Here is a 26,952-nt window from a genome sequence, read left to right as displayed (position 1 = left end):
CAAGGGAGTGACTATGTTTTATAGAAAGTGTATTGGACAATGATGGCTTATATTTGATTCAATTCAGGTTTTTAACTTATTTCCAATCAGGATATTGGTATACTGTGTATACCAGCAGATTTAGATCCAGAGTAAAATTCATAGCTATTTTCTTAAGTCTGCAGGATGGATATAATGTATGCCTCTGGGTTGTCTGGGGCCTGTGTGTCATTTCAAAGTAAAGATTTAGAGGAATTATTATGAATGTGTGATAAATCTGGATCTTAATTTCAAGTCGCAAAAATGTCTTTCTTCCAATTTCTCTGTCATGCTCTGACTGTTTCTGCATTGCTCTGATGTAAAGAGATATCACACATATAATTTAAATAAAAAAGGCATGCATGGGTAAGAATTAACACAAAAAAGGTAAAATAAATTCCACATTTTCAGGGATCGTCTTTCTTCTCCAATCCATCTGTTTGAGGATTTGTTCAGAGTCGGTGGGAAAAAGGATCTCTGCTGAGGAGTAAACCCAAGCTACAAAGTCAGATCTGTCCTTTCAAATCCCATGTTATAATGAACTATAGATGTTTGATGTCAGACACTCCAGCATCTTCTAAAAGAATATGAAAAACTAATTGCAAAAGTTATGAATGCATTCAGCTGATAGAGAAGAGCAAATGAATGGATTGTAGTGGGTATTGATCAAAGGATCACTTTGGATAGAGCTTCATTACTGGGCCTTTCTCCAAGAATATTGTAATTTTATGGCTGCAGATCGGTGCAGTATTCATCCCTACAAGTGGAGATACTGATGGTGTAAAATCCTAAAAGCTTGTAATGATCCTGGAACATTTAAAGCTGTCTTTAAGTATGATGACAGATCCCATATAAAGTTAATATATTCATTTTTTTTTTAATTTGGTGGTGTTCCAGATATTAGATTTCTGTTGTTATACTTTTTTTCACCCATAACTTTGACATAATAAGAAAGGAACTATGATATGTTTGCTTGCTCAAGACCAAACATTATTTTGGAGGTGCGCTATTCAGCAAACAAGAACACAAGAACGTTTGCATTCACTAGTAGGTTCTAGTAGGAAATAAGCATGTAAATACTCTTTATATTGTAAATAATCTTACTTTCCCAGCCAGATGCACATTCTGCACTTTGTACCCTTTGCCCTCTATGTACTTTGTTCCTCTATTGTATGTACTATGTACCACTCATTGTGTGCACTTTATAGTCTTGCATGCATTCTTGTCGTTTGTTTGTTTTTTTTTGCACTAGAGGTGATTCTTCGTTTCATTCTCCACTGTACTGTAACATATCTTATCTTATCCTATGAGCCCTGAAAAAGTCCAAAAAGGTCAAAAGCCTCAACTGAAACTCACCTCTCTGAGTTTGGCTAAGGCCTCAGCTTCCACCCCAGCTTCCCCACCTCGGGGATCAGCCACCCCGGAGAGTGATGAGCAATTTATAGGAAGGAATGTTGTGAGGGAGGAAATGCAAGCCTATCTCCAATCGATACCGGAGATCGTTAAGGCAGCTGTTGACAATGCTCGGGTCCCGATCCGTGCTGAGCTACAAGCCATGAAAACGCACCATGCTACCGTTCAAGCTGCTAATGAAGCCCCCCTCGCTTCATTCAAAGGAGCTGTGGAGGTGTTGAGGAGTCATTCTCGTCGTTGGCTGGGTCTTGTGTACTCTATGTTTGTCACAAAAAGATAAGGACCATGGGCATTCCTGAAGAAACATCATCAAGCATTACCACCGTAGCCGCCTGGCTGAAGGACGCCTTTCAGCTCGACCAAGAGCCTCCGCTGGAGCAAGCACACTGCACAACCTAGCTGAGGCCAAGAACCGGTGAGCACCCTCACCCCATCATTACCTGCTTCATAAACAATGATTCTGCGAACATCCTACAACAGGCCAGAGAGCTTTATCAGATGGACACAGGTGGTATGACGATCTCTCCCTTCCCGACCACACAAAAATGGCTCAGGCTCTGGCCGCTTTCAATCGTGTCAGGAACCAGCTACAAAGCATGGAAGGAGTACGTTATGGTCTCTACTATAGTCCATCACTTACACATAAATATGTTAACCAACTTGAATTCCAGTATTGGTTCTGACACACCTGTACATTTACTTAATTGGAACATTGGTGGTATGGGCAATCCTGTTAAGAGATCCAGGGTCATCTGAAACACCTTAACTCAGAAATAATAGTTTTTACAAGAAACTCGCCTTAAGCTTTAAGATCATCACAGGCCCTGCGGCCCTCCTTGATCGGCAAGGTCTATCACTCTAACTTCAATTCCAAATCTAGAGTGGTTGCCATTTAAATCAATAAGAGAACTCCTACATCGTTCTCATCGTCCCACCTCATCACATTCAGCTATGGCCAAAGCTTTCTCTGACTTTATTTCCCAGAATGTTTTTTTCGACCCTTGGACATTGCACAATCCCTCGGTCAAGAAGTTCTCATTCTTTTCTCAGGTACACAATTTATTCTGAAGAATAGATTATTTTCTCATAGGTAACTCCTTCGAATCATGTGTGGTTTCCTCTGTTGTTTCTAATATCTGACCATGCACCATTACTATTAGATACGTTTAACTCAGTATATATGATCATATCATTATAAAACAGATTCTGTGACATGACCGTTCACTCTATTACTCTATACTATTGACGAGTTTCTTTCTTTCAATAAAGTGTTTCTATATCTCTTCTATATTTTCACGTAATTCTCATATCCGTTGTCTCATTGTCGTTTTTTGGTTTTCTTTTTGTCTTTGTCTTACCTTCTGCATAAAACAATCAACAAATTGTTTCAAAACTAAATGCTAATTGTTATGTCAGATGCTTTCTTCATTAAAAATATTCAATAAAAAAAAAAAAAAAGTTAGTTTTTCACAATTGGTATGATTATTCATGGTCTCCAGAGTGTAATTCCTGATAATTTGATGGAATCCTGACTGTATCTCCAGTGTCACAACAACACAGTACATCAGGTGGCATAGCTCCATTTAGCCCTCACCAAAGCAAATCAGCCGTAGGTACAGTTGAAAAAAGGACAAAATCCTTTACATCCTACAATCAACACAGACACAAGCCTTTACTTATGAAAGAGCAAAAAACATGTTAGATATAAGGAAACCTTCAAGTAACTGCCAGTCTCCTAACTAAAGAATATCTTTGTATAATACAATACACTTTAAAAGGTCCTTTAAGAATGACTTTCCTAAATAAAGTGCACAGAGAAAATCATCTATGTTTTTATTAAAAGAAAGCCACATATAAGAGAATGGAATGTCTTATTCTTCATTCTAAAAATGTAGGCTGCAAAACAATAAACACATTTTCATTTCAATGTAATAATCTTTAATGTGTTTTTGCAACAAATATTTAAAGAAGAGGTTCTGCGCTCTTTTCTTTCATTCTGCTAGGTGAGCGACAATACTGTTCCTCAACCTTTGCTCACTTTCACCTCGTAAATTCATAAATAACTATAAATAAATATTAACATCTTGCAGAAACACTATTAAGTGTATGCGCTTATATCTTAATAACATGCAGTGTCCAACCATCACACATACAGTATGTATCACAAATCCAATATTTACCTAATTTTCATGATAATGAATGAGTATACAGTTCATACATACAGAAATAATGAATGCAAATAGCCTGATATTTTCATGAATAAGAAAAAATAGATGTCATCAGTTACTGTCAAAATAAAAACTCATATGTATACTTCATGAATATGTATTTGTTTTGCAATATGCAATCACCAGAATGTTTTCTTTCACTCTAGGGTAAAGTAGTTTAATCATTCAATTTCGAATAATGATTAACTTATTTTGTACTATAGATTACAGATGCTTTCCCCATATTATTTCATGTACCGCATTTAATTATGGAAATGCCTTTATGCAGGAGAATAAATTATCCATGTATTACACATTAAGCAAATTATGCCAAGCCAATAACACTGCAGAGCCTGTAATGTTGCATAGTCTCACACATGCAAAACAAGACAGCAGGGCCAAATAAGCCCAGATAACAGATGACTTGCTCAGATAACACACTGGCTTAAAAATACATGATATAGTTAATATATTTGTTTAATCTATCTCTCCATTAAAAGGTATGCAAATGCGGCTGTGTCTTATTGAATTATTCAAACCATTCCAGCTCCACATTGGTGGTTGTAGCATGTCTCAAGCGCTGTTTGTTACTGCACAGCAGTTCCATTACTATGGCCCCTGTGTCTGCCAGATCTAGGTCTTTATCTGGATCTGGACCCAATGACACCTTTTGATAATTGACTGAATCTTCTGCGTCACAAATATGCCAGATTTATTCGTTTTTTTCACCTCGTTTTACCAAATTGGGTTACAAATTTTGAAACATTCCCACTTGCAAACAGACCAACAGATGAGGGTAAAAACATAATTTGCTTGGCAGAAATAATTAACTGCATCTCTGCTTAACTGAGGACAAATGATGAATTCCTGACATTGCTTCCTCCAACATCGCTTTCATTCACACGACTGGCTCTGAAGTAAATAAGAAACCTCCAATGGTGTGCTGTCTAATTGTAAATCATACAAAAACAATATTATTAAAATATAAAAACCATCCCTTCCTTGGCATTACTTCAAAGTTATCCCTGAATCTGTCAATCTAAAGCTTTTTTTAGCAGTTTGGTTTCTCCACTGTTTTGGACTTTGGACTCCAGAGTACAGTGATAGAAAACTGAGAGTGCAGTGACACACAGGAAACAAAATAGCTTCAGGACAGACGTGACAGAACTCTCTTTACTAAACAAACATGACATCACCTTCACTGGGGTTATGGCAAAATGTCCCTTGGTGCAGAAACAACATAGAATTTTTTGAATCTAAAGTGTGACCTTCTTCTTCAAAATATTAAAGAAGAAGAAAGATGGCTGAGAGCTGAAAGAATCATTGTCAGTCTGAACCCCAAAAAAGCAGTAACTCAAAAAAAAAAGATAAACAAGGAAAGGGCTGCAGGGTCTCTGCACCCACTCTTTTATTAGCACATTTTGGTGTCTTGGAATGGCTGACAGGAAAGAATAATAAGCATAAGCAGAGGCATAGGAAACAAACAAAAGCCCTATGAAGCTCATCATTGAAAATTAAGAGCCTCTGTTTTAATCACAAGAATTTTCCGGTGCAACATTTGAGAGTTGAAAGCAACTTCAAAGTGTTTCAATACGTGATATATTTGCATATGGGAAATATGAACGCTAAGTATCTTTTGGATGGATGGGGCTGGATTGGATTGGGACTGTTTCAGTAGAAACCTTTGTGATCGTGTGTATTGTATTGAAATAGTGGAAATATCGAGTTGAGTGATGTAACTGAACTGAAATGACACAAATGTGTGATGTTATGAGCTGATTTGTCTTATAAAACAACCAGAGAAGCAATCTGGTAGAAAGCGAGATGGACTGTATCACGATTGTTCATTGTTCGCCTGCTTAATACAGGTACATTTCTGTTGTGGTCAAATCCCCCCCTTGGGCCCATAACAAAAGCACCACCCAGGCTCCCATTTGTCAGAAACAAAGTGAGGAAAGCAAAATCATTATAGAAAGTATTTTCAAGAACAAAAATCAGGCCCTTATTGTTAGCTGGGGATCTTTGCCATCATGGAAGTTTAATGGTTTTTAATTTTATTGTATGTTAACCCGTTAGACCAAGCTGATGAGGGGAAAATCAGAATAAGTGACCACAATATCACAATAGAGCATTAATTGGTATTAGAGTGTCAAAATCTAATTATAAAAGTGTTTTTTTAAATGTTAAATCTGAGACACATTAAGGAGCAGAAGTGTCCGTGCATGAATGACTGTGAGCTTGGTAGCAGACACATAAGCTTACAGTACTTGTGTCTGAATGTCAATAATATTAATTTATGTCACCATTTGGCCTGTCACAAAGCTTTTACTGACACTAAAAATCATAAACACATTTACACCTTAATCAATATCATAGAAATATGGTGCAGCAATGAGGACATGGGTGCCAAACATGTTAATATAGCTTGAACATAATTTATTGACTGAGAGGCGCCACTACAGCACTTCAACTGTTATGTGTCTCCCCACTGATTGAAAGGGCTAGGAAACAAACATTTTCTACATTGCTTATATAACAACATGCATTGTGAAATGGCTAATTATGTGATCCACAAAAGGATGCTAATGGCTTGAGAGATGAAGGAGAACAGGTTCAGAACACTGATGTAAGATATTGTCTATCACACTGTGGATACAATCAAAATATGACCAACACACATTCATTAAAACATTATCTTCTCAAGTGAAATCAGAAATGCAAGAGCAGAAGGTTGTCTGAAACATTGTTCCATGGATGGCAGAGATTAAGCAGGTTTCTTGTCAGCCTGACTAATCAGGGGCATCTTTCATCTAACTGTGTGGCTTCATAGAACTCATGCAAAAACTATATAATGCAATTGAGAGCCAGGGCAGCTGAAGGATGCGATTGATTGTGTGACACAAGCTAACAGAATGGTGTGGTTGGTGACTCAAGAAGCCTAACCTACAAACAGCAAACAGTGGATACAAAGACAAATAAATCCCCTACACAACATTTTACTCACGTAGAAATGCTCTTACTGAGTCTGATTCCTTACATTTGCTTAATTTTATCTCCAGCTGGATTTCTGCTGGCGTTGTTCATGTTATGACCAGCCCAATCCAACCATATAACAAAAATGGACGTCCACACAGCCTTACTCACTAAAATAAAGAATTTTTGTTGACCAAATTATCTCAATGTTACAAATGAATCAGTTTAACCTTAGGTGAAATGGTATTTAACAAAAGATGTGAGAATGAGCCTTGCATAGATATACTGGTCAACCAATTACCTGGTGAGGAAGCTAATAAAGCAGCAGAACTGTAGACAAAAGGGAAAAAAAGGTGAGAGTGTAACATTCACTGCTCAAAAAAATGGTTTTGCATCTGTTGGTCATAGACACTTGCTCTCCCTTTATCCCCCCCTTCTGATTCTTCCCTAGTTTTGTGTTCTGCTAGTGTCCTTGTCACTCCTGGTCGCATGAGGCGGTACCTGCAGCCCAATCAGATTGTACAGGTAGTCGAGTTTCTCCTCAAAAGAAAGAGAAGAGAAATATTAACTAGACCTAAGAAATGTGATATACGTGTGGACTAGATGCATAAGGTAAAATATTGTGATATTGTGAATAAACACACACATATTGAGTATGACACTAACAATGATGTCGTTTTTCTTACATAATTAATTGTTCTCCAGTCGTGTTGCATCAAGTGTCTCCAATATGATATTTCTTTTAAGATACTGCATGCAAAGTACAATCACTGCTGAATAAAGGTATTTGTAACGTCAAAATACAACAAAATATGGTGCGAGAAGTATGTTAGGACTTGTTACATAAGTTACATATTATACATACAAGTACTGGTTGATCAATGTAAATGTTGCTCATCCATTCCAATTTCCACTTTGAGGCTTCTAATGTCAGGGGGTGTCAATGTTTTACATAACGATGTGTGATAATGTGTTAAGATTTGAATTGATGAAGAAAAATTAATTTTCATGTTATGGCTTGTTGATGTTCCACATTTCATTTGCAAATGAGTTTACCAGGATAGTCTCTCATAAATCAAAACGCTGCAGAATGTTAGTGCAGGTTTTCGTTGTTGCTTGTTTTGTTTATGTCTTTTCGATTTTAAATGAGCCTGCAGCATATCCGACTGCTCTCTTTTGAGCAAACACAGTGGAAGCGAAGGGACAGCGATGCTTTCATCCAAAATGAGTATGCAGGAGACTGGAGGCACACTGTGCACGACTCTACAGGCATTGTGTGATGCCTGCACCCAATTCACTCGTCTGCTGTAAAAATCAAAGGATGTCAATGAAACAACAATATTCTAAATGACAGACGGTTGTTTTCACTGAAAGGTATTTGCATACACGTTTAATATGAGCATGTTGCTAGTGTTGATCAAAAGTCACAAGCTACTCTGTGCATTCTTTATAAGTAGTCTAAACTGAAATGGGTTTTCAGTTTCAGGTTTTCAGCTTTGAAATTAGGAAAAGATTTGTAGCTTCCACAAACCTTTAGGAAAATGAGACCGCCTTGAATCCAAAATCCCCAAAAAGAATGAAATGTGAACAGCTTTCATGTGGGAGACCTTTAAAGGTAGGTTAAAACCTCAGACATTTTAAATAAGTAATGATTAAAACTTTATTGATTGAAATAAAACCAGGTTATCACCATTCTGGATAAACTGAGATACATAAAATGTTCATGCTTGACATACTGAAAACTTCATTCAGCAATCACAGTTGAATAGAAAAGCATTTGAACCTGAGGACTTTGATTTGACAGCCGCTTGCTCAGGAGTTTTCCCACAGTGCAATGCAGCGCAGCTCAAACTGCTTCTGGTTCACAGGCGTTCAGTCCCCTCCGATTCTGACTCTGCCCTTACCATCGAATCTTAACATTCTCCTCTGAAAGTGGTTTGATTACAATCTGTTCTCCTGATTGAAAAGTGGTGAATTTTCTGCAACAAATGTCTGTTTCAAAAAGCAGCAAACTGATCTCAAACTATTGCATTCTCTTCCGTAGGGAAGGCGGAAGGATCAAGGCCGCAGTGCTTCATCTGGATGGCGATGTCAAACAGGTAGTCGTAGCATTCGCACCTACAAAACCCAGCAATGAAAAGAATGTCAACCAGTGTATCAATATTAGATATGTACTTCATGAATGTACAAAATGTCCTCAGACACAAACAAGGTTACTTAGTTGGGATTAGTTAGCGCTGGAGGGAAAATGCTCACATGGTCTTGGCTTTTTCCCACGACTCGCCCCAAACATAGACTCCATGTCGGCGGACCAGAATCGCACAGGATTCTGGGTATTCCTCCATAGCCCCAGCCATTCGCACTTTCAAATCTCGCTCCTCTGGTGTATTCTCAATGATGGGCACTACCAGAGTGTCGTCGTACCTGTAGATCCAAAATGACCGCCCATCAATATCCAAAATGTGAGTACGATATAAATAAGCATATAAAACATGAAATTGCCTCCATCACACTGGCTGATGCAAAGTTTTAAAGCAGCACCAAATTCTGTTGTGCAACTGTTACAGTCTGTGTTTCAGTCTCTGACACTGCTGTCTCAGACTGTCAAGCAGTCAAATCAAAGTGACATAATGAGTCTGAATCCAGAGCGCCGCAGACTGCCTGCCACTTTCCTGACTGGAAGCAGAGCAATCTTGTCAAAATGTCAACTTTCACCACTTGTTCTCACCTGCCTGAATAGTTAACTCCATCATTGTCTAAACTTTAAACCTTAAAATGCTTTTTTCCCCCCACTGTGGCTCGTCTCTCTGTGATAAATTGCACAGTACTTAAACAGAGCACATTGTAAATTACATAATGCTTGCTTCTAAGCACAGGATGAAGGCAAAACTGTCTGTAATTTGAAACGATAAAATTGCTGTACAACAACTTTATTATCATTGTAATGAGCAGAGCATAGGTGTCTAATGGGTTTAAACCAAATATTGATTTATCACACATAAATATAGTTGGCTGCTGTCTTAATTATATTTAATGGTGGGATCGATTGATTTCTTGGAAGTTTGATTTACTGTTTTGCTTTTTATTGGTTTTAAGAACACAAGACAACGCGTTGGTGCAAGTATTGCTGTAATCTCTGTTTCCCCCCCACATTGTCCCACCTTCATGCAAATGGTAATGTGAAGCTATGTTACAGCCTCACCTCGAATATTCTATGTTGAAAAAAGGTTTCATTTATGCCAATTCTTGCCTGCCACTCATTTTGGACAATATCCCCTGGTGTGAGGTGTTCATTTTCCACCGCTGTACTTCGTCTGTATCATTAATCCTCATCACCCTCTATTAATAAACTGGCAGGATCAGTCAGGTTTTTCCATTTCTACCAATCTCTGCTCCTATCATAAAAGCCAAAGTTCAGCAAAATGTGGACTTTTCATGGCTGTAATCTAATCAAAGATGTGAAAAATGCTTGAAAACTCTTTGCAGTTCACTAATTCTTGCTGCTTGATTGCGTACCGATAGTTAGTGCCCGAGGTGCCCTTACGAATCCCCTTGATCATCTCCTGGTGCGTTATCCTGAACTCTTTGCCAGGATACAGCAGCGTTGCCATGACAGCAGCCTTGGAGTGGGTGTGTATAACTGCTTGAGCCCCTGGATTTAAGCAGAGGAAATGAAGATTTAGATGTTTGTGTGTAGCTTACCGGTATTTGTATTCCACGTCTGTGCTAATAATTGCGGCTGGGCGGAAGTGAGTGTGCAGTTGGCCACAAAATATGAGATCAGGCAACACACTGCATTATGTCAAATATTTTGGTATAATTCAATAACATTGTCTCAAAAGCTCCCTCCTATAAAGTGTACTTCAGATGAGTGTATACCTTGCAAAATAACTTACAAGTCATTCATTAATTCAAAAAGACGATTATGCATAAAACAGTTTTTTTCCAAATATATGTATGCAGTCTGCAGTTCGCCATCCATTACTAATTTGACAAATGTGTTGACATACATTGTCACTTAAAAAAGAGAAGACAAATAGAATGACAATCCTAGAATTGTATTCAGCCTTTGTACCTTTAAGTACATCGTAATACCACCATTTCGATATGACCTGGTGTTTTTTTGCCTTCTGTGTGTGTGTGTGTGTATTCATGGTCTCACCTCTCATAGTGTAGGCGTTCATAAAGAGGGGGGTGCACTGGCTCTTCTTTAACCTCTTCCAGGCGGGTGGAGAGCTGATGTCCCTCTCCTCCATGTCACACACAAACATGTCTTCAGGCTATGTTACAGAAACAGAACATTTATGCAGATTCTCTTTACGAGCGATTCCTTCCGGTGAGTAAAGCAGAGTTGAACATGGTGTATCTGAACGTGCTCACCTGAATTCTGTCTTTCTGGACCCCTGATGGGGCAATGTAGATCTGCTCTCTACGGGTTAGACAACAAACATCCCAGTCTCCATCAATAAGTGACACATGGGGAACGACCATACAGTAATGTTGGAATCAAGTGGGGTCAGCAGTTAATTTGTCATGAAATAAGGGAGTATTTTTGTTATTTTCTATTTTCTTTTAATTGTGCTCACCAAGCTGAAACATACAACAAAAACATAACAAGAAATAAAATCCAATTACCAAGGCAGATATTAAAAAGGTAATTGCTTGTTGCCCTCCGACTTTGTAGTCATTGGTGCTGGAGTCTGGACATTCTGTCTGATTTCTTTGACTATTGTACGGTTTCAGCTTGCCGTTTCCTTCAAACTCTATGAAAAGGTGTGTGTGTTTGAGTGTGAGTCTAAATGATCTGAAGTTATCACTGCGTCAAATTTGTTTGTTGTAAGGAAAATGTACAGAGCTTTAAATTCAAGATGCAAAACACAAGATGTTAAAGGTAAAAACCAACGTGTGGCATAAAATAAGACCTACGATCATCAACAAATATCTAGATTAAAAAGTAAAATTTAAAAATACAGAATGGTAAAAGAAAGCCTAAAATATAAGAAAAATACATACATATGAATTAAGATATGATGAGTTGGTTGTTATTAATTGTTATTTGATGGTTGAATTCAGTTTTTTAATGAAATCCTGATAGTAGCAGTAAGGAATCAGTTTTGAGTAAAGTAAGTTACTTGAGTAAGTTTTGAGTAAAAATGACAAAGTTGCTGGAAATATAATGATTAAATAATATATTAAACCGTGAACACAGCAAAATCAGAGCTTAAGAAGAGAATCCCAACCACTGATATTAGTTTGCCAATGCCTGTGTGAAAAATAAAGCTCAGCATCAGGGGATGCAGTAGATCTGCATACACACCCTCGCCTCAGACTGATCCCCCCGCCCGTCCCTGTCACCCATCCCAGCTGGTAGAAGAGTCGGCACAACTCCGGGATGAGGACACGAGGATGCTCCTTGTCCTGCAAGTCACAGAGGCAGAACAGCATCACATGAATTGTAGCATCGCTAAACACTGCATCATATCATTTGAACTTCATAGTATTCATGTTCTGTTTTTATTATTCTTGCCTGTTTCTCCGCAGACTCATGACCCACATCTAGGTAATTACTGGTGCCACACAACGCTGACATGTCCTGTGAGAAAAACATTTCATGGTGAGAAGAGAGAGCTGCCAATGCGACATCAGATGGGAAGAAAATAGCAATTGAAACTGAAGGGAGATGAGCAGCACGGTTCAAAGCTCTAAGGTGCCATTATTGGGCAGAAAATGAATAAAAGGAATGCCATAAAGTGATAAGACATTGTGAACTGACTGAGGTTGATGCCTGTGGAAATCCATCCCTAATCCCAAATCCATAGGTCCTGACCTGCCAGGAAAGCTTCCACTACGTCAACATCCAACATATTTGAATAAGGACACACATATCTAGTCAGTGGAGACTGTATGCAGCCCAGTGAGCGAGACAGTGAGACACCATGTCCAGTCAACATCAGGCTCTCAGCTAAGTGCTATCAAGTCAGGCCTGGCCAGGTTACACATGCTTTACATTTGGACATGTGGCTAATGTGAAACCTGAGAAATGTGTATTAGGTTCCTTACATGTTTGCCTAACGTCTTCCATATTATTTTGTCATAATAAGACATGTCCTATATGGAAGATGTTACCTATATCAATGTGATCATGCCAGTAAAGCATTGGATATAGTTCCCAACAGACTCCAACATTGAAAACAAATTTGGAAAGTTCAAATAAAAAATAAATCTGGATATATTTTCTTGAGAATGTACATTTTTATCTCAAGAGGTGTTATATTAAAAAAACAAGGTTATCTTGGATATGCTATGGATAAATGAGAAATACAAATGAGAGCTTTGTTTCAGCTTTTTTGTTTCTCTCGTTCATCCGGGGCCACTTATTTAAAATCTCAAAATCCCCTCTCAGCATTTTTGACACATTGAAGTGGCTGCTTTCACTTCAGATGGTTTAACTTTTAAAGCTTAACCAAGCTCTTTTCGAAAATATACTTGAACCCGGCTGTTCTACAGAACAAAGATCTACATGAATTCACCACTCAAAAGCAATATACAGAAATAGTACTCCTCGACATTAATAACGATACTTAAACGTAAAAATTAACACTGTTTGGAGAGTTAGGACGTTGAACGTCGACGCTTTCTGATAATCACTTTTATTGTAAGAAATAATAAATCATAATAGCTTTGCTGCTGTCTCTTCCCCCTAAAGAGGGCTGTGTGGAGCTGGACGTGAGCGGACACATGTCACTGTACAGATGCATATCACAGACGAGCTTGAACTCGAACTGGTTTGTTTAGAATTACAAAATTCTCCGTAAACGGATGTTTGCCACTGAATATCTTTGGAATTACGTTGTAGCTGCACTAGGAACGAAACGAACGCATCAACCTGAGTTGGAGCAATAATGCGTCACTGACGACTACAACGAAAGTTATTTAAAAACAACATCAATATCCATGGCTTTAGGAACGTCGTGGTTGATTATTTTATTTCCCTCAATTCTTAAGTTGTATTTACATTTTCGAGGTCTTTATCGTTTAACGCTTCTTGACCCAAACCAGGCTACATATTGCTCGCTAACCCACGAGGTCCCAGCTGACTGCTACTAAGTACAGACACAATGACAACAATGCAACAGTGAATCCTCCTGTAAAACAAAACAAGCAATATCATAACGTAACAAATGCACTCACCTAATTTAGTTGTAAAATGTGCTAAAGTACACTGTGTGGCTGCGGCGCTTGACAACTGCACGTCATCAATATGCGACAGAGAAAAACACAGCAAACTCCCAACACTAATTTGGACATTACATGACTACAAGGATTTATTATCTCGTAATACGAAGTAAGTCTAAGGAAATGCTTTGTCATTTACTTTATCATTTAGTAATATTTACAACATGGCAGCAACGATATGAGACAGTTGGTTTATGCTTCCTTCACGTGCTCCTCGTAAACTACAACTCCCGGTTTGGAAGGCGTGTTTCGTTCAAGTGCCCTCGACCTGAACAGTTATTCACAGTTGTTTCTCATCGTCTCAGCTAAAGTTCTTTTCACTAAAAGCAGTGCTGAGGCCTGTTCCCTCTCTCTCCTCTTTTTCTTTATACTTTTGTTTCTTTATTTCCTTTTTTGAACGTGGCCCAGGAATCCTTCATGCCATCACCCTGCACACAACATAATCAGTTACAAAAAAAAGCCCATGTCCTGCTCTATGGTCCCACAGCTGAGAACAGTGAGTTTGCCAAGGATAGTTTGGATAATTCCACAGTAGGCCATGACCACTTCCAAGATCTTTTCCATTTTTGTATGTAGCATAGCTGTGGTTAGGCTGCTGTCTTTGCAGAGGAATGTGTGCAAAGAAGTGTGTCCTAACTAGATGGTCTATATGCTCTATACCAGATTTTCTTTTTGTATTATTGTATTTCCCACCATTTATTCCTATTGAACACCTGGCCATTTGATATTATTATGTTTTTCCTTGTCTTTCATTATCCAGCATCCGTCTGTTGCTGTGGGCCTGTAAAGCCCTTGTAGACATGTATGTGATATTGGGCTATAAAAATAAATGTGACTTGATTTTACATGATTTAGTTCCCTTAAAGCGCTGTGGTATCTTATTTGATGTACAGTAGTTTGCAAAAGTCTTAACGTCCCTTGTCAGGATTAAGAAACTCAATTTACGGCCGGCTTACAGAAGGTAGGAGGAGAGACAAGTGAATGCGTATGAGCTGATCATGAAATATTTCAAAATCATTTCAAAGCAAGTTAGAAATTGAAAGTAGACCAGTTTCACAAGAGTTTGTGCATCTCGTTTCAACATGCTGTGTTCTCCTTTATCGTACATAGGAATTTACCATCTTGGATCTCTCTGGGTGTAGGATTGTTATCAGGACTGGCCTGTTGATGCTCCAATCAGCCACTCCTCTTCCCACAATGGTTTTGGTCTCTGGTCTTGCTACATCTCCTCTGAGAAACTGATATCTCTTTTCTGCTTTTGAGAATACCTCTGTGTGAAAAAGAAGTGCGCTTCTTTCATGATACAATTTGACTGATTTGATTGATGTATGGCGTATATATTCAGAAAGAGAGATGTAACCATTTACGAAAACCAGTATGTTTCAAGAGTGGCTAAAAGCAAACAGGGAATAACTGAGAATCACGAAAACGACATCAAGATCAAGATCCACTAAATTATAGCAAAAGACATATCTTACAGATCACATTTAAAAAACAGCATTATTAACAAATACAGTATAATTTGAAAGATTATTTTAAAGGTGATGTTCACTTTGCTAGAATGAGTTTCCCTGAAGTCTGACAGCATGGAGCCAAATCAAAACAACCAACCAGTCGTGCTTATAAAAAGTGGTTGAAATCATTCATAAAACAGGTGCCAGATGTGGTTGCTGCATTTGGCACTTTATTAATGCAGAAACCCAGAAAAGACAATCCAGACCAAAATATGTCTTGTTTGTTATTTCATGTAATTGTATTCCAATGTTGCCAAGGAAAAACAAATACCCTCTGCCAGAGATATATTAACGGATAGAAACAAGAATGAACAAATTCTTATCCGATCACAGAGTGTTGAGCAGGTACCGCACCTTAAATTCACAGGGTGAGATTCACATCATCGTTTTGAATGCATGCAGAGCTGGAACTTGTTGGTAAGCAGATAAGCCGTTGATGGGGCTGCTGTAAATTGACATGCTGTTGCATAATCTAGATCTGTTACTGACTGAATGTCAACATTGATTTAATGTTTTTATGGTGTTTACTTGAGATTTGAAAAGAAATACATTTATTACTTCATTAGAATAAAATGTTTATTAGTTTTTACATGCATGCTGTATTGTGTATTGATTGATCTTTGAGTGAACCGATTTTTTTTTGTGTCAGGTACATATCAGAAGTCTAACCTTAACCTTTGTTAAATAATTCTTGTAAATTATCCAACAGATTATGTATTCCTGTTTCCCTGTCACTTTGTGTTTTGAGAAAACGTGTAATTAATCAAATTACATTCAGCAAATTTGACAACTTGAACATTCCTTCGGAAGATTGTACAGTTCCCGACGGCCGATCCGTATGTCATAGTTATGACATCAAAATCATTTAACGTAAAAAAAGGAGCGGCACCTTTTGGAACAATTACCTCTCACGATTTGTTTCATGTTTTGCCATGTTTCCTTTTATTTTGTGTCATGCAGTTGAGTTATTCAGATCAGAAGAGTTGATATAACGTCAAATGAAGGAGAGCTTGAGGCAGTTTCTGTGTTCTCCTATATAACTGGAGGAGTTAGGAACATTGAGAAACAAAAACAAGGCGTGTCTCAGATTGGTTTCTGGGAGCCACTTGGGAGTCCAAATACCAGTCTTTCTATGGCACTGTGTTTGCTTTTACTCACTACTCCACACTTTTATTGAATGGTACCTTTAGTCGAATGTTTTCACTTTTTTTTATGATAAATAACTTGAATGAAACACTATTCATTTTATTTGCTGTAGTTTTGGTTCTGTAATTTCATAGATGTGTAGAGAGGATTCCTTGTTGTATGTCAAAACAGCCTGATGCTGAAGACATTGTGTTGATGTAGTCTAAGTATGATTTTCTGCATTTGGTGCAAGTTGTTGACTCATCCAGTTCTGCAGCCTGATATAAAATAATTCATAACCAACTGAAGTAGTGGCCAATTTTTGACATGATGAGTCACAGAGGAAAAGTAGTGACAGATGGCAGGAGCTCATTTCATTGAAAACATTCATCTTTTTGTGATGGACACGGCTTGACTGGGAATCTTTCATGCATTTCAATTTCCATTTCAACTCAATTATTTAATATTAAAATTTGCAAGTAAGATTTTAAAATGTCACTGATCATGCCAAATGAAATGATAACTGCTGTTATCATATGAGTTTACGACTAATTGACTGAACTGGTTGATTTAAATGTATGTATGCACATCCAACTGAATTCTTCTCAGAGATGTTTCTGAATACGTCCATTCATTTTCTGCTGCTCATCCAGGTCAATATCATGGAGGCTACTAAGCAAAGTAGCCCAGATGTCTCTCTTCCGAGCCACGTCCTCCAGCTCTTCCCTAGAGGATCTCAAAGCATTCTCAGGACAGATGGCTCATCTTTCCAGCATATTCTGGTCTGCCCTGTGGTCTCCTCACAGTTGGACTTGGCCAGAATACTTCCACAGGGAGGCGTCCAAGAGATCAGATGCCCAAAACTACTCAGCTGTCTGTGTGGAGGAGTAGCAGTTCTAACGCTGACGTCTGAACCAAGAGGTGCTTCTTCCTTCATGCTTTCTGAAAAGCCAACACTAAATATAAGTAATATGAGTGATTGCGTGAGAAGAACAATGTATTCACTTTCAAAACTTCTAGTCAAAATAATGCAGTTGAGGTAAGTATCATGTATTGGCAACTTTTCTCCAAAACTACAGTATTGAGAAATGTACAGCTGAAGAATAGCATTGCTCTGTCAAGGTGCAGACTTACAAAAAACTAAAAACCAAAACCAAAACCAAAACTAAACAGCATAGCAATCGAGCAAGAAACAGTGTTGTTCAAAATCAAAACAGTATTTATTCCAAGTGAGAAGACAAGTGGAATATTGCTTGTGTGAGGCATTTGCAGCCAGCATTAGATTTAACAACACTGGACTGGAACACACAACTCTTTTATAATTCTGTCTTTTCAAAATGTAAATGCTCTAAATTCACCAGGGGCCAAATGTGCACTGCTTTATATAAAGTCTTGCTTCTCAAAAATTAAAATATTCAACTAAAGCGAAATACTGCTTCAAGTCCGAATCTTAAAAACCAAAGGAAAAGCTTGGCCCAAAATGAGAATTCAGTCATTAAGAATTCATCCTCATGTCCGTCCTACATCGCTTTAAGTTTGTAGGCTGATGAAACACAAAGCAAGTTAGCAATCATTCTATCTTGATTTTTTCCAAACTACTGAAGTTATGTGGAGACATTTTTATAATAGAAAAATCAGGAATACTGTATCCATCAAAGCAACACTCCAATATTACGCTTAAATGTGGGGGTATCGCCTCAGGCAGTCATATAGCCCTCTTCCTTTTCCAGACAAAGCCTTTGTACTTCTTTATACTTGTAAGAAATGAGACTGCGGCCACCAGCGTCTGAAACAATCCCTCTGTAGGTGTTACAACTCACCTTTGTCCCCAAAGGTGGTGAGCTCAGACATCAGGAAGGAGCTCAGAAAGCAACCACAACCGGGAGGATGCAGCTGAGGGTTGCTTAGGCATCTGAACAGAGGTCTCCTGGTTACTCTCCTGGGGATGTATTCACAGCATGTCCAACTGGGAGAAGGCCACAGAGCAAACCCAGAATATGATGCAGAGATTATATCGTATATCCATTTGGCCTGGGAGCACCTCTGGGTGTCCAGGATGAGATGCCGGCATCAGCAAGGGAGAGGGACATCTGGGCTGCCTCACTTGGCCTGCTGGCTCAGGAAAAGAGGAAAGAGTTGAAACAGATGAAAATGCCTACATCCAACCACAAATCTTTAAATGTTCTCCCAGACACAATAATGGTGTTTTATTCATAATTACAACAATAAATGCTCTGATCATGATACACAGCCGATTCATGCAGCTGAGGGCATGTATTTGTACCTCTCCCCTGTATAAATGCTACTCTGAGGCTCATGGGTACTTCAGTCAGTCATTAAAGTCGGCCACCTCGACCGGGCAAAAACACTTCTAAACCGCCCAGTCTGTGTGCTAGCTAGAAAACATTTGTGTGATTTCTCTGATCTTTTGACATGACATTGAAATGTATGCCCTTGCATAACAATCAGTAAGACAGAAAACAAGATGACAAATTATTTTTTTAAGAGCAAACTAAACATTGAGTAGTAAAAAGGTACATCTTTGGGTTTATGCTCTCCAGTCCCAGCTTTCACACTCCTATACCAGGGCCAACTTTAAGGTCCTACCTCTAACTTAGATAGATCACAGCAGGCAGGCCTGCTCGCTGTGCCAAACACCAAGACATAATCTTTTGGAAATCAAACCTCCCACGCTCTTTGGAATAAACACCCTGCAAACATCAAAGCAGTGAATTTTTATGCGCAATTTTTAAATACAGACTAAACACCTAGCTGTTGTCATACTTTGACTGTGACTAATTGCTGACTAACAGGAAGTAAATACAGTCTTTGACGGTTTGTTTATCATTTGCTGTATTATCTCTTCTTTTAAATGTATTCTTTCTTTTTTTTTCTTACATTTTTTCACTCAAATCTTCAGTTCCTGTTGTTCACCTGGCCATGCACAAGAGAAGGAATCTCTCTTGCTTCTCCTAAGCTTTCTTTGTTTTTTCTCTTTTTTGGGACTTTTTCTTTTTCTTTTACCAAAGCTTTTTGGTTGGATCAGGAACAATGTGTTTGCATGGGAATTCAATCCAGGTGCCTGCAGTCAGATCAATACACTCATGTCCCTCTCATGGAGTCTGTCTCTGACAGTTTGGTCAAAAACATGCACACCAGTAGCCTGCTGGAGGTCATTTTGTGGGGCTCTGGCAGTGCTCCTCCTGTTCCTCCTCGCACAAAGGAGCAGATACCAATGCCCTTCTGCGGCCCGATGCAGCTCTCCTTCTGTAGCAGCCAGTCTCCAGGTATCTCCTCTATGCTCTTGACACTGTGCTGGGAGACACGCAAACCTTGATTGGGCTGCAGGTACCACCTCATGCTACCAGTGCTGACAAGGACACTAGCAAACACAAAACTAGAGAAGAATCCGTGGGGAAGGATAAGGAGAGAGCAACAAAAGCTGTTGTCACTTTCATTTGCACCAAAGCAGAAATTGATTCACAACCACTTGTGCTTCCTAAATGGACAGATTGATCCCTAAAGTTGAAAAGACCTGATGTTATACTGTGAAGATTAAGTGTTCCCTTAATTTTTTTGAGAAGTGTATATTTAGGTTGTGTTGTGATGCTCACAGTGTCACAAGGCATCCGATCCCCTGTTTTGATTATAACCTTGAATCTCACCTCATTGTCAAGCCAATGAAAGCTGACTATTGAATGCTTGTGAGCACATGATTTTAGTTTGAGCCTTGAGGTTATTATCACTATGTGTCATACCTATTATGTACACTGTAAATTGACATTCGTAACAGCAAAAGAAATTAAAACTTTCTGGGTGTGGAGTGCAGGACTAGACAAGTTCTCACCCACGTACACTGAGTAAGAAATGATGAACGTCACATGAAAAAAAAAATGCTGGATCACCTGAGGCCACGGCCATGATTGTGACGCACGCATCTCTCCACATTCTAGCATGTCGTAACAATGATTGAAGAGAGGTGATTGTTAGCTGAGTCTAAAACAGAATCATTGCTTTCTCTGGAAATGTGTCACAAACCTAAAGGCTAAAATAATAAGGAAGCAATGATAAGGAAATAATCTTTTTTCTCTGGAACTAAACGTCATTTTCCAATAACTCCAATAACTGAAGAAATATTTTTGTAAATGCCAGCCAACATCTCTTTGGTCTCAGTTAGACATAGTGCATTACTTTTTCACAATGTTTCTAACCAATGTGACATTAAAGAAAACTGATTCTACCTGTAACACCTTAACATCAAGTTAACTAATTAGGAGTATATCTTATTTCAGTCCTAACATGTTTTAATATGTGTGTGTGTGTTGCTTACTCAAATCCTTCCCTTAAAATGACCAAGATACAATATAAAAATCCTGCATTCAAAATTCTACTCTATTAGAATAAAAAAAGTGCTGGCAGGAACCATTTTTCACAAGGAGTCCTTAATACTTTTTACAGTACAGTACATTTTTACCAGTTATTCCTACGCATTAACTTCCACCTTATTTGATTCAAGCATTAGGGGAATACAAGGTTGTTTGTGTGTCTGTCTAAGCAAGTTTGTACCTCCAATTACAGAGAAATTTACGTGTATATTGTATATTTTTATTAAAGCAAGCGTTTGACATGACAGTGCGCATACAGTTATAGGACATATTGCAGATTGTTCATTATACGGAAAGAGGGGGAAAGGAGAGAGAGATTAAGAAGGTTGTATACTTATTATTATTATTGTCGTTTAACTTAGATCGTAGACCCTGAGGTAAAATGGGTTTACAAGTAAGAAAAAGTAGAAAGCCATGGATGTAGAAGGTCGTGAGAACGTGGCACAGTAGTGTGGACGCAGAGTCTGGGGTGACATCAGTAAAGTTAATGTGATGACCTCATAGGTACAGTTTTTACAGGATGATGTCAAACAGCAATGTAGGCAACTACTGATGGCATCACTTATCTGCCCATATGAACTCAAACACATAGCAACAAAGTTTGGAGGCTGTGACTGAAGACAAGCAGAAGGCGTGAGAAAGTCTGTGAGAAGGAGGTTCTGTTCACAGGTGTGCCAGCCCTCCCTGTGCGTGTCGCCAACCATTGTTGTGTGACACCTACCTCCTGGTGTGTTATAAAAGTTGAAGGAATTTCACCTGCTTCACATCATCACTGGAGTGTACTCAATACTCCAAGCACATTCTCGCTAAACCCCAGTTTCTGGTGTGAGAGTCATGAATCTTCTTTTTGGGCTTATTCTTGGACTTTTTGCTCTTGTTCATTCATTGCCTTTTTATGGTAAGTGACACAAGCTTTCTGTTTTTCATGATTTATCTCTCAAAAACCTCTGTTACTTGAATGTCTTGTGATATTCTGATAAGCTGAAAATCAGATTTTGCCTTTGAAGATGAAATCACATCCAAATTCAGATCAAAGAATAGGAAACTGTATAATTTTCATATCCTGTATAATCCACGATATTGACTTTGACAATGGATTAACACAACAAACCGCACTCAATGAGATCATGCTGTCAGTAGTCAGGGGTTTTGCAGGCTTAAATAATTAATCTGAACAGTCCTCTGAAATTTCAATAACTCTCATTGTGTCCTTACCCTTACCGGTGAGTCAGCACATCTCCTACTGCCACCTTAAATGCTCTTTAGGTTTCAGGTCGAACCCATTGCCCAACTCTATCTCCAAGAATTCCAGAGTAGTGTTTCATTTTCGGTGTGTAGGTTTCACTGGCCCTTCCGTGTACACACAGAAGTCTTTGTAAAATGTGCTGTGCTGCTCCAGGAGGTGCATTAATGCGTACAGCATGTCTTGAATGAGGTGAAACCAAAGAGCTGTTACACAAGTTTGGGCGGCTGGTAACTTCATAGCGATCACCAGAGCCAAACATGACTGGGCAGAAGCAGATAGTGGAGCTTTGTGATCTGGTACTGAAAGCAAAATTAAGCAAAACTTCTATAAAGTTATGATAAACATTTGGTATATTCAGTATATATTTGAGTATATTTAGGTCATTTAAATGACCTAAGAAATGACCTAAATGACTTAAGCAAGAAACATTGAGAGAAGTATATTTAAATTTAAATGACCTAAATATACTTCTCTCAATGTTTCTTGCCTTATTTATCTCTTGCTTCCTCCATTGAGGTTGGGTGTATGTGTGTAACAAACCCTAACAATGGCTTCCTTCCAAGTAAAATTGAGAAACACTTAAGCCCTGGTTTGTTATACTGGGAGTGCCAAAGGATGTGTGGCATGCTTTAATGAAAACGAATGCTTTGATGAACTGGTTCCTCTTTTGTTAGCAGACGCACATGATTAGTCACCTCCAAGTTAATCGTTACTCGCCCTGTCTCTTACCACACCTCATCCAAGCAGAGCTCAACAAGTTTATACAGGCATTTGGGCTCAAGCACATAAGCACTGTGTGGCCTAACCTGGTAAATTTCCTCTCCCCTCATGTCAGGGCTAGTATGTAAACACTTGTGGTGATTTGTATTTTTCCCTCTCTTTGTCATAGCTGTGACCCAGATTCCTGCCAATGGCGAGGATGATGTTCTCAGAGAGGCTGTGACGGATGGGTTTCTTATTGATTACTTGTACGATTCAACCACAACTGAATCACCCAAAAGAAACACAACTGTTCAGGTAACCCAGCAACCGCCTGAAAAAGAGGAGGAGAGAACTCAGACGACTACATATCCACCTGTTGTGTTTGAGGCCAGTGGAGAAGGAGGCAGTGGTGAGGAGTTCTCAACCACTGTACAGCTGAGAGATGATCAGCCTTCAAGCACCACGCCAAGTGTTTTCCCCGTTGAGAGCTCGGCCCCACGCAATACTGAACCTGCTGTGTACCCCAGCCCCAGCACCCTGAGCCCCGACTCAGTTACTCATTTCAGTCCAGATCTAGGCTCTGGAGATGGGGAGATCTTTGGCAGTAGCCCTGATACACCTTTCAGTACCACCTCCATCCCCATCCCAAACCTCAGCGCCACGTCTCAGCATGACTACACTGAACAACATACATCAAGAGACGCCAGCACTGTGCCATCAACCTCAACAGCTACTCTTGTCACACACAACGCGCCAAGAATGCTTGGGGAAACGCAAGGGTCAGGCTCTGGAATTCCAGTGGAAGTAACCACTGCTGAAGAGATTCGTCATACTGTAGTGGGGACCAGTAGAGTCGCTGCTATTCCACCTCATGGTAAAAACCCACACTCTTCAAAACTATTTGCAATGTTAATATGATATTGTATTTATTGGCTGCCTTTGAATGATTTTAAGTTCATTTTTTCCATCTTCTTTAATTGAAGGACCTGCACCTAACACTGAATTAGCCAACAGAGGACAGGGTACACCAGGTGAGAGAACAACAGAGCTGCCATGATAAGCTCACGTGAATATGTAAACAATAACTAATTCTGTGTATTAACTCAGACTCTCTCATTATAGGTTGGATTATCATTGTTGGTTTTGTCGTTGGTTTAGCTGCCGTGATAATGCTTTTTGTTGCCATCGCTACCAGAGAAAAGTAAGACATTTTCTCATTAACAGTTAAAAATTTAGAGTAACAACTTTTTAGAGCTTAATAACCGTATTCCGTATAATAACCATGTCCTCTTGTGTAGGTGGAATGGACCAAGTCAGGCATCTCAGGTCACTGATCTGAACAACACAAACCAACCCAGGGAGCAAGAGATGGAGACATTTCTACACAAACAAACACCCAGAGAAAATGGACAGACAGCAGAGTACACTGTCATACCCTTGGAGGACCTTCCAAACTCAGAGAAGGATTGAAACCAGATACAGAACCACAAGACTGTTTGGAACAGATGAGTTCAGAGGGAGAAAAGGAGGGCTGGGGACAGTCACATTTCTGAGCCCATGCAGAACAAACAATATTAATTTGCTGATTTAAAAACTCTTTCTATACCTGTACTTTAAAACTACTACATGTGTTAATGTATTTATTGTTCTATTATTATTCAAGTTATCAAGTAAGACGCACAGCCAGCTAAATGGCCGTTGCAGTCTTTCATTTCTGGCTTGACCTTGTAAATAAAGCACATATGAATGACTTCTCTTTACACAATGCCCGGTAATGTGTCCAGTCAGTTTATCCTCTAGAGTGTGAATTATCAATACAGACCATTCTAGACCTGATTGTCATGTAAATCCATTTTTTACAGTGATAGTTTTTCTGCAGTAAATGAAAGCCTACTATTGCAAAAAAATGATTTAGTCCAACTTGGTTAAATTGCCTTTAAAGACATGTTTTATTAATATTATTGAAGTGTTTGATCTGAACTGAAGTTTATATTTAGCAGTACTGTGGCTTCTCACATTATTTCAATACAAAGACAGCTTGTCTTTGTATTCTATACAGCACACCTACTCAATGTAATGCAGTTATTGGATCTTCATGTGCTCTTATCCTCTCTGCCATCACCATTTGAGGAATGTACACAACAGCAACTCATCCATAAACATTTATTTGTTTCAATTAACATTTACACACAAGTATTAAAACATGTACACACTTTTGGTCCGTTTGACTGTTTGCGCTCTGTTGCATTATATTTAGTATAACTTCAGTCCCACTCAGCCATAGGTCAAAAGAATGTTTGCATTACAATGAATTTCATTATGTCAGACAAGAGGAAAATAAAATACATTCTTGGAAATAGATTTGTAGTCAATCGAAAAGAAAAATAGAAAATAAAAGTCTACTTATCTAAAAAATAATACATTTGTACATTAAGTTTTATATATCGAAAATATTCCTTACACTAGGCCAGCTGACTAAGAACATATTGTTATTTAGATCAAAGATAAATGACAAAGGGACATAGTTGGAAAATCATAGTTGCATGGGTATGAAAGGAAGTGCTGAGAATTGATGAGGAAGATGCTTTTTCTCCAAAAATTTTTAGGAAGGCTGTGCTCGAGCCAAACACTGGGCGGCTTGCTGAGGTCTCTCCATGTAGACACACACTGGCTGCCAACAACAATATTTACAATAATATATTTTAATATGACTTGATAATTTCTGAACTCCAAAACCATTTTGGCAATTTAAAATTAAGCCTTTTTGTCGTGATTGAGATTTATTTTTTAAGTGACATTGAAACTTGATTTAATTTTTGAATTTTCAAGAAACGTATGATGCGTTGACGTATGATAAAGTATCACATTTTCTGTAATAGTTAAATATTATAAATATAACATTTTTACCTCTGGAAAAATGTTGCTTACTGATGTTGATGATTATAAATCTTATTATAGAATCAAGTATCGAGTAAATAAGTAGTAGATAAGTATAAGAAAAGTGGCAGGCATGATAGAGGAGTTCGGATTAAAGTTTTACAGCTTCAGCTTTCAGCTTTTAGCTTTCAGCTTTAGGTGGCAAATCAAAGCCAGTCTCAATGAAAATGCCAAAAAGGACCTCAGATTCCCCAGGATCAAATAACCAACTCTACACTCATCATTCCACAAGCGACAATAGCTGGAATTTCAATTTTCTTAAATCTAATAATGATAATAATAATAATACATCTTCTCTCAGCTGTTTATGTACATTTGTATAGGTCCTTCACCTAACAACACCTAACATCAAGTTTATATAATCATTTACAATCGCAAAAATGTTTATCATAAATATTCTATGTAATTATGTACACATGACCTACATAGAGTTTATACACAAAGTGCAAGGAGGCACTTGTATATACATATATATATGTATATATATGCTGAGTTTTCAGCTAGTTTGAACCAGAGGTGTTATGTACATTTAAGATCAAAAACCTGTACAGATTCAGCCAACATCCAGTGGTAACAGCATTGTGTGCAGCAAGTTGTGGGGACAGTATTTAGTGTGCAGCTCATTAGTACAGTTAACTAACCCTAGATGCAATTACAGTTTGTTTTTAGATTACAGCGGTTACACTATATTACATACACCTGTACAATAAAACAAACTCCTCCTGTTGAGATTTGGTTCTTATTATCTAAAAATCGATTTTGAATTAAATGTATTAAACTGAATCAAAATAGTATACATTTCCTATATGGTAAGGGACCCAGGATTGGATCGTGTTATACTGTACAGGTGTAACTAATAGGAATAGGAATATTTTGTAAGGAAGGCCCAGCCATCCTCAGTCAAAGTTTTGTCGATCTGGAAGTTGGAGAGACTGAATGACCTTTATTGCTCCTAATCAAATATACCTGCTAATACTTATGGAAATGAACATATTTACATTGAGTCATCACACTGACTGCACCCTGCAGTTGACATCTTCAAGGCAAGTGTCACATAGCAAAGAAATAAACAATTCAAAACAAAACAGAGCAATGTTCTGGCCTTCTGAGAATTTGAGAGACAACCTTCCCTCATCAGCTTCCTTTACCAGTCTCCTCGCTTTTGCCCTCAAAAATCACATGCACATGAACATATA

At 38.4% G+C, this 26,952-nt stretch overlaps 2 protein-coding genes and 1 long non-coding RNA gene across 5 annotated transcripts; 1 reads left to right on the top strand and 2 right to left on the bottom strand.

Moving 5' to 3' along the window:
- Nucleotides 1–8,257: 8,257 nt before the first annotated feature.
- apip (APAF1 interacting protein) lies at nt 8,258–14,023 on the bottom strand. The gene is made up of 8 exons (XM_076156306.1): nt 13,803–14,023; nt 12,139–12,204; nt 11,929–12,029; nt 10,992–11,040; nt 10,774–10,891; nt 10,128–10,263; nt 8,868–9,035; nt 8,258–8,729 (listed from the first exon to the last, which is right to left on the bottom strand). Exons 2-8 carry the CDS (start codon nt 12,199–12,201, stop codon nt 8,630–8,632), a joined length of 735 nt encoding a protein of 244 aa, XP_076012421.1. The 5' UTR covers nt 12,202–12,204; nt 13,803–14,023; the 3' UTR covers nt 8,258–8,629.
- A 3,777-nt stretch (nt 14,024–17,800) lies between these two features.
- Nucleotides 17,801–22,993, bottom strand: LOC143005014 (uncharacterized). 3 transcript variants are annotated; one of them, XR_012963997.1, is made up of 3 exons: nt 22,087–22,993; nt 19,094–19,197; nt 17,801–18,598 (listed from the first exon to the last, which is right to left on the bottom strand). It is a non-coding gene; the product is annotated as an uncharacterized LOC143005014 (long non-coding RNA). The 3 variants fall into 3 exon arrangements; XR_012963998.1 differs by having other exon boundaries at nt 22,093–22,993; XR_012963999.1 differs by lacking the exon at nt 22,087–22,993 and adding an exon at nt 19,385–19,506.
- On the top strand, nt 21,598–25,036 carry LOC143005013 (uncharacterized). Its single transcript, XM_076156241.1, has 5 exons — nt 21,598–21,769; nt 23,007–23,693; nt 23,803–23,850; nt 23,942–24,020; nt 24,118–25,036. Exons 1-5 carry the CDS (start codon nt 21,706–21,708, stop codon nt 24,287–24,289), a joined length of 1,050 nt encoding a protein of 349 aa, XP_076012356.1. The 5' UTR covers nt 21,598–21,705; the 3' UTR covers nt 24,290–25,036.
- The last annotated feature ends 1,916 nt before the right edge of the window (nt 25,037–26,952 follow it).

Source organism: Genypterus blacodes, unplaced genomic scaffold, assembly GCF_046128005.1.
Source record: "Genypterus blacodes isolate CSIRO-AG114 ecotype Tasmania unplaced genomic scaffold, CSIRO-AGI_Gbla_v1 ptg000067l_1, whole genome shotgun sequence".
Lineage (NCBI taxonomy): Eukaryota > Metazoa > Chordata > Actinopteri > Ophidiiformes > Ophidiidae > Genypterus > Genypterus blacodes.
The sequence above is the reverse complement of the archived record's forward strand: the minus strand, read 5'-3'. Positions and strand labels throughout refer to the sequence as shown.

Excerpts from the sequence above, each read along its gene's own strand:
- apip (XM_076156306.1), bottom strand. The coding sequence starts at position 12,201 with ATGTCAGCGTTGTGTGGCACCAGTAATTACCTAGATGTGGGTCATGAG. Across the intron at positions 11,041-11,928 it reads GGGATCAGTCTGAGGCGAGG|AGAGCAGATCTACATTGCCC; the intron begins GTGTGTATGCAG and ends TCTAACCCGTAG. Across the intron at positions 10,264-10,773 it reads GAACGCCTACACTATGAGAG|GGGCTCAAGCAGTTATACAC; the intron begins GTGAGACCATGA and ends GCTTAAATCCAG.
- LOC143005013 (XM_076156241.1), top strand. The coding sequence starts at position 21,706 with ATGAATCTTCTTTTTGGGCTTATTCTTGGACTTTTTGCTCTTGTTCAT. Across the intron at positions 23,694-23,802 it reads CGCTGCTATTCCACCTCATG|GACCTGCACCTAACACTGAA; the intron begins GTAAAAACCCAC and ends CTTTAATTGAAG. Across the intron at positions 23,851-23,941 it reads CAGAGGACAGGGTACACCAG|GTTGGATTATCATTGTTGGT; the intron begins GTGAGAGAACAA and ends CTCTCATTATAG.